This window comes from Salvelinus alpinus, chromosome 17 (genome assembly GCF_045679555.1).
Source record: "Salvelinus alpinus chromosome 17, SLU_Salpinus.1, whole genome shotgun sequence".
NCBI lineage: Eukaryota > Metazoa > Chordata > Actinopteri > Salmoniformes > Salmonidae > Salvelinus > Salvelinus alpinus.
This window is the reverse complement of record NC_092102.1, coordinates 30790590-30811944: the sequence shown is the minus strand read 5'-3', so window position 1 is coordinate 30811944 and position 21355 is coordinate 30790590. Positions and strand designations below refer to the sequence as shown.

At 41.1% G+C, this 21355-nt stretch overlaps 1 protein-coding gene across 1 annotated transcript; it reads right to left on the bottom strand.

The window, feature by feature from the left end:
* Positions 1–150: 150 nt before the first annotated feature.
* LOC139541860 (cation channel sperm-associated auxiliary subunit delta-like) lies at positions 151–18328 on the bottom strand. The gene is made up of 21 exons (XM_071346752.1): positions 18311–18328; positions 17655–17710; positions 17477–17546; positions 17083–17197; positions 16865–16932; positions 16615–16734; positions 16367–16441; positions 16127–16283; positions 15890–15976; positions 15649–15734; positions 13067–13243; positions 11395–11508; positions 3600–3689; positions 3256–3314; positions 2883–2961; positions 2691–2743; positions 2497–2571; positions 1809–1943; positions 1338–1527; positions 852–1006; positions 151–604 (listed from the first exon to the last, which is right to left on the bottom strand). Exons 1-21 carry the CDS (start codon positions 18326–18328, stop codon positions 448–450), a joined length of 2136 nt encoding a protein of 711 aa, XP_071202853.1. The 3' UTR covers positions 151–447.
* Between the last annotated feature and the right edge of the window lie 3027 nt (positions 18329–21355).

Here is a 21355-nt window from a genome sequence, read left to right as displayed (position 1 = left end):
GATTAAACTTCGAAATTAAAACCTACACTATGATGAAATAATTACTAAAAACATTTTTCTTTATTTCTCAAAACGTTTAATTTTATTTTCATCAAACAAAACAAGAAATACATAAAAATAATCAATTAAAAACATGACAAAAGGCAAGACAGGGATTAGTGACTGGCAGAGAACATCCTGAACAGCTCACCACATTCATTTCACGCTGCACAGAGGACATGCGTGTGTTTTCCCTAAGTGTCAACACACAGAGGTGTTCATCCATGAACAATGACAACAATACTTTTGAGTGGGACCCTGATGCCTGACAACAAACATCTAAACAGAGACAGGTGTTCAACCTTGTGATTTCATAGAACCAGGATCGCACTGTCAACCCATGCATTTCCTGTTTTGGGATGTATTGTGAGTGTGTGTGTGTGTATGTATGTGTGTAGTGTGTCCATCCTATTTTTTGTAATTCCGCTTGCTTAAGAAAAAGCCGATGAGCAGCAGGACCACAAAGATGGCCAGGAAGATGCCCAGTGCCACACAAGAGGGCAGAGGGTGGGGAGGGAACGCCCCATACACATACACACTGAACGTAGTGGTCAGCATGCAGTAGCTGCAGAAACACAGAGACAGTCAATATCATCAGAAATATTACAAGGTCAATGACAATCCAGTTTGAATGTGTACTATAGAATATGTATGGCATACAAATAGTTTACTGGCTATGTATTATGGGTCTTTTCCAAAATGATATGAAAAGGATTCAACTACCGTGTTCAACCTTCAGTTGATGTGATATACAGCCTGGTAACTAAATGCCCTCCTAAAACAGGTTGTTTACCCTCCTAGTCCACACTGACCTGTAGCTAGGATCCACCACTATGACTCTGAACACGTACATCCCGTTGTAGTTGGGAAACAAGACTCTGTTTCTTGTGCCCATGTTGAGGACCTGATACTGGGCTTCTGGGTCAGTGAGGGGCGGACCATCAGAATCCTTGCAGCTCTTATAATTCTTAACCAGGAAGAGCAGATAAACCCCAGTGAGAAATGATGCTCGGTAGCCAGGTACAAAGCAAGCAGAGGGATGAATGTATGCAATCTTAATGAGGACAAGGATATTGTATCGACATTTGATAAGTTTATGAATATGTTGGATGAATATTCAATTACATTGTGGTAAATAGAGCTAGATAAGTTCCTCCCTCAGGATACAGGCTATATGATTATGGTTACAGTGCAAGGAGCCTCTAGTCTACAGTGCTGTGTGAACAAATTCCTATCAACCATTATTGACTGGTGATAAAGTATGAATTCAATTGAATTGTTCTAGAATGTGTACATACATTCCTGGTCCAGGCGGTGTTTGGGTTAGGTTCATATTGCTGCTGGCTCAGCAGAGAGGTCCAGTTCTGGGGCTGGGAGACGCACTTGGCATCCTCGACCGACTGGAGGTACTGGTAGTTATACATGCCGTTCACTTCGAACATCACAAAGTCAGCGCTCACCTGCTCCACAAACTCATTACCGTTCCAGCTGCAAAGGGTCAGGGCGAGTTTGGAGGTACTGGTAGTTATGCATGCCATGTTCACCTGCTCTAGAAAAGGCTGTGTGGTGGGTTGGCACTGGCATTGTTGCTCTGTGATGGAGTGCCATGATGTTCTATGGTCTTTGTGTGTGTGTCATGTAGTTATATCAAGGGTCTGTCTGAACTCCACTTCACAGAGACGACAGGTTTCTTACACTGAACGTTCTACAGTAACAGCTGTTAAGGGGTTGCACGTGTGTGTATTTTGGGGGGTTTGTGGGTCACTCACAGCTCCAGGGAGGGTATCCAGGGGGTGTCGTGATAGACCAGTAAGGGGCAGAAGTAGTCTGTGATGCTGTAGGAGATGTGCAGGTCACTGGAGGCAGAGCCAGGCCGGAACAGGTGCTGAGGGTCATACACAGCTCTAAGAGAAGGAGATGAAGGAGGAAGAGGATAATGAGAGGAATACTAGTCGTTTTAACTGACATGACACAAATATATATAATAATATCCTTCTTACAACTCTGTGATACCTTACTTGGGGCAAGACTTAAAGATAGACTCAGCGATATGACGTAGGTGCACAAAGTAAACAGCATAGGGGTCAATTTCCGAAACAACTAAGAGCGTTGAAGCGCAATGCTAAACTCCCCCACTGTTTTGGTCCCATACCTCCAACACTCTAACAGCGTGACGCGAACGCATGCACATGCGCAGATACTGTGTGTGAACATGTGGGAGCAAAGTCTTGCATCTTGCTCATCGCAATATCTGCGCTGCTGCTCGTGGCAACGCTATTTAGCTGAATCTACCTTTTATGTTCCACTAATGATAAAGTCCAATACTCTACTTTGGCATTACAAGCATCTTTTTATAGAACAGATCATATGTTGATTAAACATTTCTATGAACCATGATAGTCTAGAATCTAGATCCATCAATGCTCTGTGTGTCACAGCCCAGTCCGCAGAACCTACTTGGGGATGACGTAAGAGAAGTTGTCCTGAAGCTGCTCTTGAGTAAACGTGCCTTTAGTGCAAGTGGTTATGTCCCTGTGGCAAAAACAATAATGACAGAAAGAACCAATGAGTTTGGACACTCAGATCTTACAGTAGAATAGTTCAGAAATGTTTTGAAAATAGGGAATACGGCATGAGGATTTATCCCTCACTTAAGAACTCGGGTATGCTTTCCAGGAGGGCATCCAATGAGAATGTGAGCTTTCTAAAACGGGAAAAAGAACAACAAACAATGTTAATATAATAGTATAGCCTTTTCTGTACACCGTGAGGACAAACTAACATGTCCCTTTGATGTTAACTCATACACATTGTTGTGACTGTTAGAGGGCTGTGTTTCTGACCAGGGGGTTGAAGTCTTTGCAGGACACGTTTCTTCCCATCAGGTCTACTGCCACTGTGGAGAGGCTGCCTTTACGTAGACTGGAACTGTCCCAGAGAAAACACTACACATCAGCAACAGGAACAAACAGCACCCTCTGCTGGAGAGACCACTGTCCTCTGCTGGAGAGACCACTGTCCTCTGCTGGAGAGACCACTGTCCTCTGCTGGAGAGACCACTGTCCTCTGCTGGAGAGACCACTGTCCTCTGCTGGAGAGACCACTGTCCTCTGCTGGAGAGACCACTGTCCTCTGCTGGAGAGACCACTGTCCTCACCAGCTAAAACTCTTAATCCCAATTTGCCATCTACTGAACATTCGGGAATGCATTCTTACCTCGGCTTGAGGGTTCCGTCTGCTGTCTCCATAAAGAACAACTGCTTCAGTTCAATGTCCTGCCATTCAAAATACAGTATGTTAGAAACCGAAACACTCCCCCCCACCACCCCTGCCACATTTTATACTTTAACTGACTGTGTCCAGCACCGAAATGAAAGCTAGACAGTCAGGGAGCAAAGGAAATTCCCAAAATGATGGATAGAGGACTATTTTTAGGCAAATTTTGATAGCGAGGAAATATAACACATTTTCAATACGGCCCTCCGGACCTCTTTGAAGACAGAATGTGGCCCCCAGGGCAAAATTAGTGTGACACCCCTGGTCTAGTGATTCAGTTGTACCAGGCGGTATTTCTTGGTGCCCTCTGTAGTAGTGCCGTCCTCTACACACGTCTCTTCTAAGGACAGAAGCTTAGACTCTGTAACTGTCACCTGGTCACACACAAGAGGAGAACAAGGACACAGTTCAGATTCATTCATTGTATTTGCATGACAACAGTAGCACAGATCTGGGACCAGGCTACTGGGAAGGCCAAAATAATATTATTATTATTATTTTTTTTAAATTGAATATCCAAAACATACAATATACTTGCAGTGAAGCCGCTCAACAACTACATCAAAGCAGTCATCCAACAGACTCCCACTCAGAGCGACACACAGAAGCATCCAGGGTCAATGCCCAGCTCAAGGGCACGTTGACATTTCTCCCACCAGGCCAAAAAACGTGAACCCGAACCCTCCAAGATCCCCCCACAGTTCCCCAATAGCTGTCCCTCACCCATTCGAGACCCCTCCCACAGTCCCCCCCCAAGAAGAAAAATAAAAAATTAAATTAATTCCATTCCCCACCACCAAGAACCCCCCAATGCACCAACAACCAAGAGAATGAACTAAAGAGAAAAAATAAAAAGACAGAAGAAAACAACAAACAACAATGCAAAAAAAATATAAAAAAGAATAAATACATTTAAAACAAAGGACATCAAGGACAACTAAAATCATAACAGCAAGCCAACTGTATATGTTTGTGTGCATGTCTGCCACTATTACATGTACAGTGGGGCAAAAAAGTATTGTCAGCCACCAATTGTGCAAGTTCTCCCACTTAAAAAGATGAGAGAGGCCTGTAATTTTCATCATAGGTACACTTCGACTATGACAGACAAAATGAGAAAAAAAAATCCAGAAAATCACATTGTAGGATTTTTAATGAATTTATTTGCAAATTATGGTGGAAAATAAGTATTTGGTCACCTACAAACAAGCAAGATTTCTGGCTCTCACAGACCTGTAACTTCTTCTTTAAGAGGCTCCTCTGTCCTCCACTCGTTACCTGTATTAATGGCACCTGTTTGAACTTGTTATCAGTATAAACGACACCTGTCCACAACCTCAAACAGTCACACTCCAAACTCCACTATGGCCAAGACCAAAGAGCTGTCAAAGGACACCAGAAACAAAATTGTAGACCTGCACCAGGCTGGGAAGACTGAATCTGCAATAGGTAAGCAGCTTGGTTTGAAGAAATCAACTGTGGGAGCAATTATTAGGAAATGGAAGACATACAAGACCACTGATAATCTCCCTCGATCTGGGGCTCCACGCAAGATCTCACCCCGTGGGGTCAAAATGATCACAAGAACGGTGAGCAAAAATCCCAGAACCACACGGGGGGACCTAGTGAATGACCTGCAGAGAGCTGGGACCAAAGTAACAAAGCCTACCATCAGTAACACACTACGCCGCCAGGGACTCAAATCCTGCAGTGCCAGACGTGTCCCCCTGCTTAAGCCAGTACATGTCCAGGCCCGTCTGAAGTTTGCTAGAGAGCATTTGGATGATCCATGATTGGATGATCCAGAAGATTGGGAGAATGTCATATGGTCAGATGAAACCAAAATATAACTTTTTGGTAAAAACTCAACTCGTCGTGTTTGGAGGACAAAGAATGCTGAGTTGCATCCAAAGAACACCATACCTACTGTGAAGCATGGGGGTGGAAACATCATGCTTTGGGGCTGTTTTTCCGCAAAGGGACCAGGACGACTGATCCGTGTAAAGGAAAGAATGAATGGGGCCATGTATCGTGAGATTTTTAGTGAAAACCTCCTTCCATCAGCAAGGGCATTGAAGATGAAACGTGGCTGGGTCTTTCAGCATGACAATGATCCCAAACACACCGCCCGGGCAACGAAGGAGTGGCTTCGTAAGAAGCATTTCAAGGTCCTGGAGTGGCCTAGCCAGTCTCCAGATCTCAACCCCATAGAAAATCTTTGGAGGGAGTTGAAAGTCCGTGTTGCCCAGCAACAGCCCCAAAACATCACTGCTCTAGAGGAGATCTGCATGGAGGAATGGGACAAAATACCAGCAACAGTGTGTGAAGACTTACAGAAAACGTTTGACCTCTGTCATTGCCAACAAAGGGTATATAACAAAGTATTGAGAAACTTTTGTTATTGACCAAATACTTATTTTCCACCATAATTTGCAAATAAATAAATTAAAAATCCTACAATGTGATTTTCTGGATTTCCCCCCCTCATTTTGTCTGTTATAGTTGAAGTGTACCTATGATGAAAATTACAGGCCTCTCTCATCTTTTTAAGTGGGAGAACTTGCACAATTGGTGGCTGACTAAATACCTTTTTGCCCCACTGTATGTGTGTGTTCTTGTATGCATTTATTTCAATGAGAGTGTGTATATACATGTGTACAAACACCTGCACGGCATCAGTCTCAGGCAAACCGGCATTAGTTGTAAAAACACTGCCCCTCATACTTTTTATTATGTTTTATTTTGACTTTATTTTTGACTTTTATCTTTGATCATTATTCTATCTCCCGCACAGTAACTCCACTCCCACTTGTCTCCAATTCCACATCCCAACCCTCAGCCCATCCCATCTATCTCTGCTATGACCACATCGGGTTTCTACGCAACACATATCTTTCAACTATGCTGTGATGTTTAACGTACAATTTCAATCTATCCAATTGAATAGAATCCACAGATTGGGAGTTGAAGATAAATACTTTTACTAAGAGTATTAGTATATTAGTAATTGACTGACCCGGTCTCTCCAGATCTCCTAACAGTACTATTTCTAGGGTCAATTTTAGATCAATGCTATGCATTTTCAGCCATTCCTGAACCTGAGACCAGAAACAGGCTACCTGAGGGCAATACCAAAATAAATGGTCTATTGATTCTGCATCCTCACAACAAAATCTGCAGAGCTTCGATGATTTTATGCCCCAAATATTCAACATTTTGTTGGTGGCAAGAATTCCTTATACTAATTTTAGCTGAAAAGCACGAAGTCTTGAATCTTGCGTGTTTTATATATCAACTCATACACCCTGTACCATGGAATCGGTACATCAAAAATCTCTTCCCAACTATTATAAATGAAACTTGTATCCTATTTATGCTATTTTTATTCCTCCGCCAGTTTTGATCCTTTATATTGGGCAGACAGACCAGTTCCACACCTCCTCCCGCTGCCACCTGCCTCCTCCATTTTTGGGGTAATGCTGTAAAAAATTGGTTGTACTCTTGGATTGAGCGGACCTTTCCATACAATTCTGATAACTCCATGAAGGACATAACTCTACCATTACAAAATACAATATCATTTAAAATATCATTTAAGAACAAAATACCCTTTCCAAACATCTTTCTCATAAATACAAGTATTTTATCAACCAGCACATTTGAGTTCAGACATAATATTTGTTGTAATATTTGTTCTATCTTTTCAGGGGGATGAAATTGTAGCCAGCTCTGCAATGCTTGTTTGAAAAATAGATATTTTGAAAAAAGTATCATTTTCAATTAATCAAAAATGATACTGGCAAATGGAAAAAAGGCAATTTTTAAACAATGGATGAACTTTTCAAAGTAATCTACTTGAGAACCATTTAGGGTTCAAGTAAAACTTTTGAATAAGTGAAGCTTTTAGAGAGGTTTAGTGCTTTATATTTAATAATCTCAAACCATCCAGTTCATATTCATTATATAGATAGGCACGTTTTATTTTATCTGGTTTAGCGTCCCAGATAAATCGAAATATTGTTTGCTCATATGATTTGAAAAACGAATCATCAGGAGTAGGCAGCGCCATAAGTAAGTGAGTAAACTGAGATTTCTTTTTTTTAACCGTTATTTAACTAGGCAAGTCAGTTAAGAACAAATTCTTATTTTCAATGATGACCTAGGAACAGTGGGTTAACTGCCTGTTCAGGGGCAGGTACAAGCAGATTTGTACCTTGTCAGCTCTGGGATTTGAACTTGTAACCTTTTGGTTACTAGTCCAACGCTCTAACCACTAGGCTACTCTGCCCCCCCGTGGCCTGATGGTGAAGTAGACATACTGGGTATTCATATCACAAAATATATAAATGAGCTCTCCACAATGAATTTCAATAGAAAACTTGTAAACATAGACAAGATATGACTAAGGAGTTAATCAGGGCAATTTTTCCATAAATAGACAGGTATTTACCTCTCCATGGTTGAAGGATCTTGTCTATGTTTACAATTTTTCTATTGAAATTCATTGTGGAGAGCTCATTTATATATTTTGTGATATGAATACCCAGTATGTCTACTTCACCATCAGCCCATTTTATAGGTAAACTGCAGGGTAATGTAAAAGTTTTATTTTTTAAAGATCCAATACGTAACATTGTACACAGAAAAGTTATCTAGATCTTCAATGAGATATTGCAGGGATCTAGCTTCCGAACATAATATAAAACTTGAGTCATCGGCATACATGGACACCTTTGTTTTTAAGCCTTGTATTTCTAATCTTCTAATGTTGTTATTGGATCTGATTTTAATATCTAGCATTTCGATGGCCATAACGAATAGATATGGTGACAGCGGACACTCTTGTTTAACTCCTCTTGACAATTGAAAACTCTCTGAGAAGTAGCCGTTATTTACTATTTTACACCTGGGGTTGCTATACATAATTTTTACCCATTTTATAAGAGAATTACCAAAATTGAACAAATCCAGGCATTTATAAATAAAATCCAGTCTTACTTTATCAAATGCCTTTTCAAAATCTGCTATAAATACCAGGCCTGGCTTCTTAGATGTTTCATGATGTTCAATTATTTCTAGTAATTGTCGTATATTATCTCCAATGTATCGTCCACGTAAAAAACCTGTCTGATCAGGATGAACAATACCTGGTAAAACCCTTTTAATTCTGACTGCTATATATTACATTGTTATTTATTTATTTTTTGTATTTTTGCATCACAACATTGAAGTGTAAGGGGCCTCCAGTTTTTTAGATGTACTGGGTCTTTATATTTGCCATCTGGGTCTTGTTTTAATAATAGAGAAATCAGACCTTCCTGCTGAGTACCTGACAGACTACCATTTCTATAGGAGTAGTTAAAACAGTCTAACAGTTTACTGCAACTCGCTGTTGGCTGGGCTCCCTGCCTGTGCCATTAAACCCCTACAACTCATCCAGAACGCCGCAGCCCGTCTGGTGTTCAACCTTCCCAAGTTCTCTCACGTCACCCCGCTCCTCCGCTCTCTCCACTGGCTTCCAGTTGAAGCTCGCATCCGCTACAAGACCATGGTGCTTGCCTACGGAGCTGTGAGGGGAACGGCACCTCAGTACCTCCAGGCTCTGATCAGGCCCTACACCCAAACAAGGGCACTGCGTTCATCCACCTCTGGCCTGCTCGCCTCCCTACCACTGAGGAAGTACAGTTCCCGCTCAGCCCAGTCAAAACTGTTCGCTGCTCTGGCCCCCCAATGGTGGAACAAACTCCCTCACGACGCCAGGACAGCGGAGTCAATCACCACCTTCCGGAGACACCTGAAACCCCACCTCTTTAAGGAATACCTAGGATAGGATAAAGTAATCCTTCTCACTCCCCCCCCCTTAAAAGATTTAGATGCACTATTGTAAAGTGGCCGTTCCACTGGATGTCATAAGGTGAATGCACCAATTTGTAAGTCGCTCTGGATAAGAGCGTCTGCTAAATGACTTAAATGTAAATGTAAATGTAACAATGGAGCTTTTAGTATATTAAAAAAGGCTTGATATACCTCTACCAGTATGCCATCAAGCCCTGGGGTTTTTCCAGACTGAAAGGATTTAATAGCCCCAAAAAGTTTTTCCTATGTAATTTGGCCTTCGCACTGATCTTTCTGTACGTTTGTTGATTTTCAATTTTTTATATTATTTGGAAATAAATCCTTATTTTCATCTTCATTCAGTGGGAGAGGATGAGATGGAAAAGAGAACATCTGCCTAAAATAATTAGCTTCCTCTTTTAAAATATAATTTGGAGAATCATAGATGACTCCGTCTTCAGTAACGAGTTTCTGCAAATTATTTTTGTTAGTGTTCCTGTACTGGAGATTCAGGAAGAATTTTGTGCATTTTTCGCCATATTCAATCCAGTTTACTTTTGTAATAGATCACATTAGATTGTTCTTGAATAAGTTCCTCAAGTTCTTATTGTTTATCCTCTAACTTATTTTGTATCTCTGTAGTATCGTTTTTATTTGTATCTACCTGTACTATAAGTTCATGGATTTCCCTTGTTAGTCTTGTCTCTTTAGCCAGAAACTGCTTTTTTATTATTGATGAATATTGAATTGAATGACCTCTGAAGGTACATTTAAAGGTATCCCAAACAATAAGGGGATTTGCTGAACCTATATTATAATGGAAAAATTCAGTTATAAATTATTTGGTCTTAGTTAAAAATAAGTTGTCCTCCAGTAAACTTTGATTAAATTTCTAATATCCCCGTCCACGTGAAAAAACTCTATGTGAATGCCAATTAGATGATGATCTGATCGCATTCTGTCTCCTATTAAAACTTTTTTAACCTTTGATGCAAGAGAGAAAGAGACAAGAAAGTAGTCAAGATGACTACATTGACTAAGTCTCCTCCATGTACAGTGGGAAGAACAAGTATTTGATACACTGACGATTTTGCAGGTTTTCCTACTTACAAAGCATGTAGAGGTCTGTAATTTTTTTATCATAGGTACACTTCAACTGTGAGACGGATTGTAAAATAAAAATCCAGAAAATCACATTGTATGTTTTTTAAGTAATTAATTTGCATTTTATTGCATGAAAAATAATCTGCTAAACCGTTACAATTATAACTGGCTATACTTATTTCACCCCTTACCATAACTAGATACTATTCTCAGTCTAAATTGACTATAATTAGTGCTTGTAAAGTTACTGCCATCAGGTATTATGACGGTAAAAACTAGACCTTTCAAATGTCTGATATGTAAAATTCAAGAAATAGGTTCTAGCAATATTTGTTTTATTCCCTTGCCTGTTTGCCTGTGAGCCAATGCCACAGATGTTAGAAAATTGAGACAAGATATTATGTGTGTAGTAAATCTGAGTAGGTTGATGTGTATGATATTGCATGTGATTTAGTGAGTGTGTACAATGTCTGTATAAGAGTAAGACTATAATATGTGATGTCCAAATAAATAATAACTCGGCCAATTCACATGGTTGAGTGTCTATGTGTGTAACATGTAGTGCGTATAGCCTTAATATTCATGATGATAATTGTAATCCATATCGTATCACCGTCATAGTTGCGGCATAATTACCTTTAACATCATTGAAAGACACATCCCAGCATTTCCATAGCAATTGACGTTTCACATGATCATGAAAGAGACCTTGCATTACTCTAGAGACGGCTTCACTACAGTATAAATGTATTCCATACAATACGGTATATTTCCCAATGCACCTATTCTGATATCTTCCCCTTGCTTGTTGTAAACCTATATAAACTTGTAGACAAATACATAAAAAAGATAGACAAACAATAAACACATTAAATTAGAAAACAGTTCTCGACAATAGAGAGGGAGAGAAGAGAAAATAGAGAAAGAGAGTGAGAAGAGAGCGAGATCAGGTGTGTGTGTGTATGTATAAGTCTCTATGTGTAAGCGAGTATGTAATTGAGTATGTGTGTTCATATCCACTTCATAATGTTCAGATATTTTTAGTTCCCATACTTTCTTTTTTTCGTAACCTGAAGTCCCTGTAGAATTTAGTACAGCCTGGTGCTATGGAGCTGTCTCGGAAGTTTATGAACCTCTTACCAGGGGGAAGAATTTGCAAAGAGGTGATGGGATGTAGACAGCAGACAGGTGGACAGTGCCGCCCATGTCGATGTAGAAGAGCTCCCCTGCAAACGTGCTGTGGAACTGCTCCACCTGGAGTGAGAAGAGAATCATGCCTACGTCTCAGATGACACATTATTCTCTATGTACTCATGGTTTTTTCTGGATTAAAAAGGGGTTTAGGTGGTGGGTGTGGCTATGGGTGCGGTCGGCCCATCAATTTCCTGCAATTCTACACGTTTATCCATGGAGCTGAGAGAAATTGTTTCAGTTTTAAAGCACATTTTCTGCATTTCTACACATTTTGCCATGGAGCTGGGAGAAATGTTGAAGTAAAAAATAAATACATTTGGTACCCCTTTTTTCGTGATATCCAATTGGTAGTTACAGTCTTGTCCCATTGCTGCAACTCCCGTACGGACTCGGGAGAGGCAAAGATCGAGAGCCACGCGTCCTCAGAAACACGACCCTTAATATTCACTGCTTCCTGTCACACTGCTTGCTTGACCCGGAAACCAGCCGCACCAATGTGTCAGAGGAAACACCGTACAGCTGGCGTGCACCAGGCCACCATAACGAGTCGCTAGAGCACAATGGGGCAAGGACATCCCAGCCAGCCAAACCCTCCCCTAACCCGGACGACGCTGGGCCAATTGTGTGCAGCCTCATGGGTCTCCCGGTTGCGACACAGCCCGGGATCGAACCCGGATCTATAGTAACACCTTGCAGTTTTAAAACTAATTTCCTATGATGCTACATACTATGCCATGGAGCTGAGCGAAATATATATATTTTTAACCTAATTTCCTGTAATTCTATGCACTTTGCTATGGCTAAGGCTGTCATAATTTATATATATATTTTTTTTATCTCAAACATCCTTTCTTAATTGAAAAGTAATCTAAGAAGTAATCTAGTTTTTCTAAAGTATCTCTAATCTGATTAAAATAGTTTGCTGGTAACGTAACCAGGGTTTTTTCTGGATCGGAGGGGTGGCAGAGGGCGTGGCAATGGGCGCGGTAGCTCCTGCCAAATTTTGGATAACATTTTTGAGATCTCCATTTTGGTGGGGGGGGGGGGGGGGGGGTTATAACAATTTTAGCTTTTCTCCATGGATCTGAGATTTAAAAAAAATCATTTTTAAAGTTAATTTCCTGCAATTGTACACATTTTGCCATGGAGCCAAGACAACATTTTGCAGTTTTAGAGCTAATTTCCACAGATTCTATGCATTTTGACATGGCTAATGCTGTGTTCTGTTGCTCAAACTTAATAACAAAATCTTTAATGTTAAATTAATTGTTTTTGGAATTCTCAATTCTCCTGACTGTTTAGCTTTTATCTTGGTGATTATTTAAAAATATATAGGTCCATTATCTTTTCTACATACTTTATATTTGGTTTTAGTCGTTTAGGTTTACACTGAAGGTGTTTTCCATCCCAAAAATGTATTTCAAATAATTTTTTCTTTTTTTACAGTACTCCCGAAAAAAAAAAGGCTTAGGCAGCCCGCCCAGGGGTTTCTACGGCAGAAAGATCTCTGGTACTGTATGTTGGGGAATAGGGTGTAATTTGCAGATTTTACATTTGTTTTGTCTCTCTACATAGAGAATGTGATGCGTCATTTGTCATGTAGTTTATCTTCACTCACTGGGCAGGACTGAACGGGTGGTGTGGTACGTGTTAGCTCCTGCTGGACAATGATAACCTTATGGTCAAAGTCCACCCCTCCGAGCAGCTGGTCCTCACGGGCTTGGATCATCATCAGGTCCCCATAGTCACTGAACAGCATTAGGTTGTCCTTGGACAGGTCAATGACAGACGCAAACTGAAACAGGCAGGCAGACACAGGATAGTACAATACATTATAATACAGGACAGCTCTCTGTTACTGACAGTGGACTTATCTATCCAGTCAGGACCATAGATATCATTTGGTACAATAATACATAAGGAGTTCACCCACTCTGCCCAGTGTGGGTGAAAACGAGCTTTGGTCATGAAATGGTCATGGTGCGGCAGGGTAGCCTAGTGGTTAGAGCGTTGGACTAGTAACCAAAAGGTTGCAAGTTCAAATCCCCGAGCTGACACGGTACATATCTGTCGTTCTGCCCCTCAACAGGCAGTTAACCCACTGTTCCTAGGCTGTCATTGAAAATAAGAATTTGTTCTTAACTGACTTGCCTAGTTAAATAAAGGTAATAAAAAAAAGTAACTCCCGTATGTTATGAAATAAATTTTTACTAAGACAAATATGTTCTGACTTGTTAAGTGGGGTATTTCTCTAACATATCATTAACATTATATCCAAAAAGTCAGATTTCGTAACCTAACACACGTCTGCAAAGTAATTTCCGTGGGTCCCAAAAAGCTAAATTAGCATAACACACGCTGAATTAAATGTAAAAGGCTTTGAAAATAAAATTATTGCGGTACTCAGTGCTCCGTTGACATTTCACAAAGATATGCTTGTTTTTTTAGAGACTTATTCAAATAAATAACAGACATTTCGCATTAATATTAAAAGCGTGTATTAAAATATGACAATAATACACTTCATGTCTCAAAATCTATATCCATCTTACCTCTATATTGTTTTATGTCCTCCGGATTCGAGAAGAAAGACGATGAGTTCAACTGTGAGCCTGTCAGTTAGCTGTAATTCTAGCACAGCATCCAGTCTAGCTGACGCAATGGTATTTCCCTGATTTTTAGCCACTTTTTTTCTCTGGCCTCCATTGATTTAATCACTATACTTCTGGCCATCCTACAAGGCTAAAAACTCCAATAACTTTTCAACTTATTATGATAGAGACATAGGTTTGGAGCATTGGTTTTCTTAGAGGAGTATCTACACAATTAGCATATTTGGCATTATTTTACCCATTGATCAAAAGATGCGTTTTGGATTGGACATATTACATGTGTAATATACAGGCCTACAGTGTATACAGTATCTATAACAACACTGGTCAGGCCTCAGAAGATCTCACTACCACTAAAGGGATTTCAGAACTTGAAGTTGAAGCAGTTGCAATTGAGTTGCACTAAATGAAAGCAGTTGCACAACATTGTGAGGGTGGCAGGTAGCCTGTGGGGGTGGTAGGTAGCCAAGCGGCCCAGCAACCGGAGAAATGCCAGTTTGAATCCCAGCTCTGTAAAATCCGGTGCGCAGTGAGCAAGCAACCGGAGGGTTGCTGGGATCACCTAGATACCATCGGCTGCTGTTGTGCCCTTGAGCAAGGCACTTAACCTGCTATAATTGCTCCAGGGGGGCTGCACTGCGGCTGACCCATTGTGTCTTGGGGGGTTGGGTTGTGAGCATAAAGACACATTTCCATTCTCTACTAATCTTAAAAAAGCTACATATAGAATTTTAGAATTGTAATATATATATTTTTTTTTAACCAGTTTTCTCCCCAATTGGTAATTACAGTCTTGTCTCATCGCTGCAACTCCCGTACTCGGGAGAGGCGAAGGTCGAGAGCCGTGCGTCCTCCGAAACACAACCCGACCATGCTGCACTGCTTCTTGACACAATGCCCACTTAACCCGGAAACCAGCCGCACCAATGTGTTGGAGGAAACACCGTGCACCTGGCGATCGTGTCAGCGTGCACTGCGCCCGGCCCACCACAGGAGTCACTAGTGCACGATGGGACAAGGACATCCCTGCCGGGCCAAACCCTCCCCTAACCCGGACAACGCTGGGCCAATTGTGCACCGCCCCATGGGTCTCCCGGTCGCGGCCGGCTGCAACAGAGCCTGGACTCGAACCCAGAATCTCTAGTGGCACAGCTAGCACTGCGATACAGTGCCTTAGCTAACACTGCGGTACTGCGCCACTCGGGAAGAGTCAAAAACATATCTGCAGTAATAGTGGAATTATAGTGTTTCACTATTTTTTTCACAAAAAATAAATTGTTTTGGGCCAATACAAAATCGCATTCTAAAATGCAGACTTTCTATTTGACAACCGAATAGGGTAAGGAAACATTGTGCCATCAAAATCGCTGTGAAATATATTTTCAATGTGGATGAAAATGAAAGTAAAATAGCCATGTTACAGGGAAATGGGATGCAAGGGAACGGGGAGTTGTTTGGAATGCAGTCTAGTTGTTGCAATTCATCTAGCTTCCACATGGGTGAGACATTCTATATGTAGCACCTTTAATATGAACAGTACATGTTAATCACATACTGTATGTACGGTATATACATCCTGAATACTTACCCTTACTGTAGTTGCCTCCTCCAGTCCAGCCCTGCCATAATACAGTACCCCGTCGCTGGTGAGAACAGCCATCGCACCGTTGTCGTCTAACCATACACAAGAGGGAGGATTCTGTGGTACCATATTGGTTTAGTATAATTTACAACATACATCTGAGTGATTTAGTTGTTTTAGTCTAATTTATGACACATGAAGAAGTGAGCACACACACTCACACACATAGATGTCATTTAGATATTACCTGTTGCCACCTGTAAAATGGTGACTTTAGGAGGCGGGAGGGTGGCATTCTCTTCTCCCATAATGTACACTGGCACAATCACAACGCCTGAAAACCAAAATAGGCATTAAGACATGTCAGAACAGTGAGACAAAATAATATTCTTTGGTCACCCACTGGTATTCTTTCAATGGACTAATATCTCAAGAAGAATCCAGCATCATGCAAGGGGACCCTTAGATGGTGATTTTGTAGTACCATGGTTGGGTGAGTAGAGCAGCATGTGTGGAGACCAGATGATGAGGTGGCCTCTCATGCCTGCTGGCTGGATCACATGGATGCTGGACAGCGGGTCTCGCATGGGGTGATTGTCTGTCTGTACCGAAAGATTTTCGGAAATGTCCAGGAAAGAAAACTACCACACATTTTACAGCTGGTACACTGATCATGTCTGTGATTATTTGGTAAATTCAGAAAGGGCTGTGGTCAATCTCTCACCTTTCTTTGGTTGTCTGCTAACATAGCCACGATGCTTGACACAGTGGGCATGTTGAATACCCCTATGATAAATTCCTGTGAAATGAGAGTGATGAGAGTTGGCTTTTGGGGTGCTGCTGACTTTTTATGCTTAGACCTGAGGACTATGAACCTCAATGATTTTGCATAAGTTTGATTTCTACGGTTAACTTCAAATAAATGTAAAATAACCTTGAGATGACACTGACTGACAGAGTATCCAAGCTCACCGTTGCCTTGGGGGCCATAGGGAGGTTAAAAAAGGAATTGCCTCCATTCGAGGACATGTAGACCTGTTGGTCCTCAAGAGCACTCCCCAGATTGTACAGCAGAACACAAGAGCTCACATCCTGTTGACAAAAAAAACAAGACACAACACATCACATCACACAGCCATTCACAGCAGTCTAAAACAACTGTTGAACATACTACAGTGACACACATGTTTGATGAGAGAAAATATTTAGCTGTGGAGTTTACCATGCAGGCCTTGTCTTTGCTGAAGCAGCACTGTAGTGCAGATACAGTAGACACCATGGATTTCACTCCTGAAACAAGAGATCTGTGATGATCACTGCAGGACAATGGTTTTAATGAGCAGAAAGTAAATGATAAGATGACATTAGGAAACCATTGCACATTATTTTCAATTAAAACTTGATATTTGAGGTGCATGGACATGGTTATATGCTCCAAACCTTGAGCAGGAGTCCATGTCCCTTTAGTTAGAGAGTATAAGTACAACGTTCCGTCGATCACAATTGCAAGGTTGTCCAACACAAAAGCTGCAGAACTCACCAACCCCTGAAGCTTCTACAAATATGAGAAATGGTTATGAATTTCAATAAACATTAATAAGGCATGACATCGGTAATAGGCATCTGGAGTACATTTACAAGTTATCTATGTCATATCAATCCCTCTTGCCGTTATTCTTCAAATCATATGGTATCTTACATTTCATTTTTTGGAGGTAGCTAAAGAGGGTATCGAAAAGTGGGTGCACAATCTTCTTATATATTCATGACTATAACAAATTATAGAGATACGTTACACATCGGTGGGTTGAGGGGGATTTGTACAGAGACTCACACCAGCCCCTTCATATTCGAGTGGAGTGGCTGATTCCTCAAATAATGCCCTGGTAATGAGGATCCACTTCCTGTTATTAGAAATGATAAATGAGGCGGGAACATTTTCAAGAATAGCACTATGCTAAACAAGGTTGGAAAAAGTTGCTAGCTAGCCTATTAATAGCAAATTGTTTCACCCCATGTACAAGGCCAGGCGATTGTCGCAGTGACTTCGAACCAGAGCTGGTCGTTTCTTCGCAGAATATAATAATGTCTGATGAGAAACATTGAGGTGGTTAACTTTATGTTGGCTAGCTAGCTAGAGGTTAAACAATGGAAGACATTCCCTGTGCATAGAAACATCAAAATTCACCGCAGATGGCGCTCGAATCGATCGATCCTGCCTTTCGACATCTTGTTTGGGTGTGGAAGACCATAGAAAACCTGGACTTTGAATTACAAAATTATAAGGTATGTAGTGTAAAATGAGAGAGCAAAATTTTCATTCATTAAAATACATTTACAAATAAACATTAGCCTAGCGACTATATGAGGCTTGAAATTGGCTGGCTAGCTAGCTAAGTTAACTGTTGGGTGGTTAACGTTACCTGGCTTCTTCATTGGTACAAAATGGCAAAAAGGACATTATTATTATTGTAAAAATGGTTTGGCCATGCGTCCGCCACATTGTTGAATACTTGTTTTTACGTATATTATGTTGCCAAGTATTGCTGTTTTGAGTGACTGAGAATGCTCTAGACTGCGCGGGTAACGATCAATCGTTAACTGCCTACCGGGAGAGATAGAGGCGATGCTGCAACCTGGTCTCAGAGCATTTCGTATTATTGTGTACGTAAACCAGATTCACCATTCTCTACATGTTCCGAATTAAAATTAGAATGATATGTTCCGAATTGCAATTAGTACAATATGTTACAAATGGCATTCATACAATATTTTTCAAATTTGCCTAACGTATTTTATGTTACAAATTTCAATTTGTTGTAGCTAATGTTAGCTAAACAGCTAACGTTAGCTAAGCAGCTAACGTCTGGCTAAGCAGCTAACGTCTGGCTAAGCAGCTAACGTCTGGCTAAGCAGCTAATGTTGGCTAAGCAGCTAATGTTGGCTAGCCAGCTAACGTTAGCTAATAGGCTAGGGGTTAAGGTTAGGAGTTAGGTTAAAGTGTTATGGTTACGGTTAGCGGAAGGGTTAGCTAAAAGGGTTAGGGGAAGGGTTAGCTGACATGCTAAGTAGTTGTAAAGTATACTTAACACAAATATTAACGCAACATGAAACAATGTCACGTTCATATAAGGAAATCAGTCAATTGAAATAAATTCATTAGGCCCTAATCTATGGATTTCACATGACTAGGCAGGGGCGCAGCCATGGGTGGGCCTGGGAGGGCATACGCCCATCCACTTGGGAGCCAGGGCCTCCCAGTGTAGAGCCAGGAACCTGCCAATCAGAATTAATATTTCCCCCACAAAAGGGCTTTATTACAGACAAAAATACTCCTCAGTTTCATCAGCTGTCCGGGTGGCTGGTCTCAGACAATCGCGCAGTTGAAGAAGACGGATGTGGAGGTCCTGGGCTGGCGTGGTTACACGTGGTCTGCGGTTGTGAGACCGGTTGGACTTACGGCCAAATTCTCTAAAATGACGTTGGAGGCGGCTTATGCTAGAGAAATTAACATTACATTACATTATCTGGCAACAGCTCCTACAGTCAGCATGCCAACTGTATGCTCCCTCAAAACGTGAGACATCTGTGACATTGTGTTGTGTAACAAAACTGAACATTGTGCCCTACCGGCTCATATCGATTTTATGTAGCAAAATTATAATATATATATATATTTTTTTTTTTTGCCCCTTTTTCTTCACAATTTCGTGATATCCAATTGGTAGTTACTAATCGCTACAACTCCCATACGGACTCAGGAGAGGTGAAGGTTGAGAGCCGTGTGTCCTCCGAAACACGACCCCGCCAAGCCGCACTGCTTCTTGACACAATGCTCGCTTAACCCGGAAGCCAGCCGCACCAATGTGTTGGAGGAAACACTGTACACCTTGGCAACCGTGTCAGCGTGCATGTGCCTGGCCCGCCACAGGAGTCGCTAGAGCACGATGGAACGAGGACATCCCGGCTGGCCAAACCCTCCCCTAACCCCGACAACGCTGGGCCAATTGTGCGCCGTCTTATGGGTCTCCCGGTCGCGGCCGGCTGCGGCACAGCCTGGAATCGAACCAGGATCTGTAGTGACACAGCTAGCACTGTGATGCAGTGCCTTAGACTGCTGTGCCACTCGGGAGGCAACATTTTATTTTTTTTACATTGGATAAAAGTAGAGACTCAGAGGTACAAAATCATATATCATACACTACAGTTGAGGAACAATGGGAAAGTAGATGCAGATGGACCCACCTTTGATCTGAGAGGCAGCGAGCCGAGTGGATACCACATCTCAAACTTAGTTAAAAAAATAAATAAAGAGGTGAGCGAAACGCGAAGTCGAGTTTTTAGATAAGCCTCTGTTACGTAGGCTCTGAGTGTGTATTCCTGTGTGTGGAGGCGTAAACAGGGCCGAGTCAGTGGAGGAAGATCTGCGAGTTAGTCGACTCAAAGACACCTATCATTGGTCGGTTGCGGGCAACCTCCTGACACTGAATTGATCACAGTAGGGATTGGTGTGGTCTGTAGGGGTGTGGGGCCAAGGTGACTGTGGGTTCTGTGTGAAGCACGGTACCTGGTGAAACCCTATTGGAAGAAGGACCTCATTCTGAAAAGTGTCTGTGAGACCGTCTAAGTGATCCTCAGAAGTGGTGAATTCCAATTATTTTAAATGTGCTAGCCAGGTATGCCCTGGGTTTGGTAATTTAGCATTAAATATCTAGCATATTTTTTAACTAGTTTTGGCCATTTAATGTTAAAACATCCGGAATCTGTGTGAAATAGTTAAGACCATTTATGATACAGTATAAGATAGTAAGGTGCACCTGTACTTGTTTTAAACCTGTACCCAATTTTAGAAGTATTGAAAGATGCAAATGTATGAGTTGCATTATCCTAAGAACTAACCTTGAGATAGAAATTAGAAAATATTCCTGCAGGTTAAAATATTGTTGAAAAACAACTAATTGATTAGGTATGTTTGAGAATATAGCATTGTGTGACTGTGAAAGGAGAGTTGTGTGAATATGGAAATGAGTCTTAATCAGAAGTTTGGATAGTAACATATAGAAATATGCTTAATCAGATGATTGAAATTTGGATAATAAGCTTTGATATAATGTTATCTTGGGGTTCCGTTCCTTCACTGCCCATCATAGAATATCACGGGGTGAGAGAGGTTTGATTTTGCCGTGGTTTCTATGAGGATTGGGGACCGTTGAGGATCCCATGGTCATTGTCCGGGAAACAAAAGTAATTTTTTGGGGTTCTGCTGATAGTATGTTTGGAGAGTTGCTTCGTAGCTATGGAGAGTCCTTGAAGAGGCAAATGGAATGGTTCTCGTAAGTACCTAAGAATTTCTTACGTTTTATATGGATTCTGTGAATATATTAAAATATGATAAATTGTATGTGTGTATAATCAATTACTAGAGATTTGATAAAGTAATATTGGGCATATAATTAGATACAATTTAAACCACCCATACGTAGGTTTTGAGTAGGTTTTGAGTTGGTGTCTTTAATGGATAATTAGATAAAGATGATGTTTAAGCATTATTAAACTGTCTACAAAGTCTGGGCAATTTTCTTAGAAACCGATTGGAGTGTGTCCACTTTTGGTTAATTTACCCTAACGATGTAACTATATAACGCGTGTTGGATATTCTCCGTCTGGGTACTACTACATTTAAAATAAAACTTCCCTTAAGGCCTGTAAATGT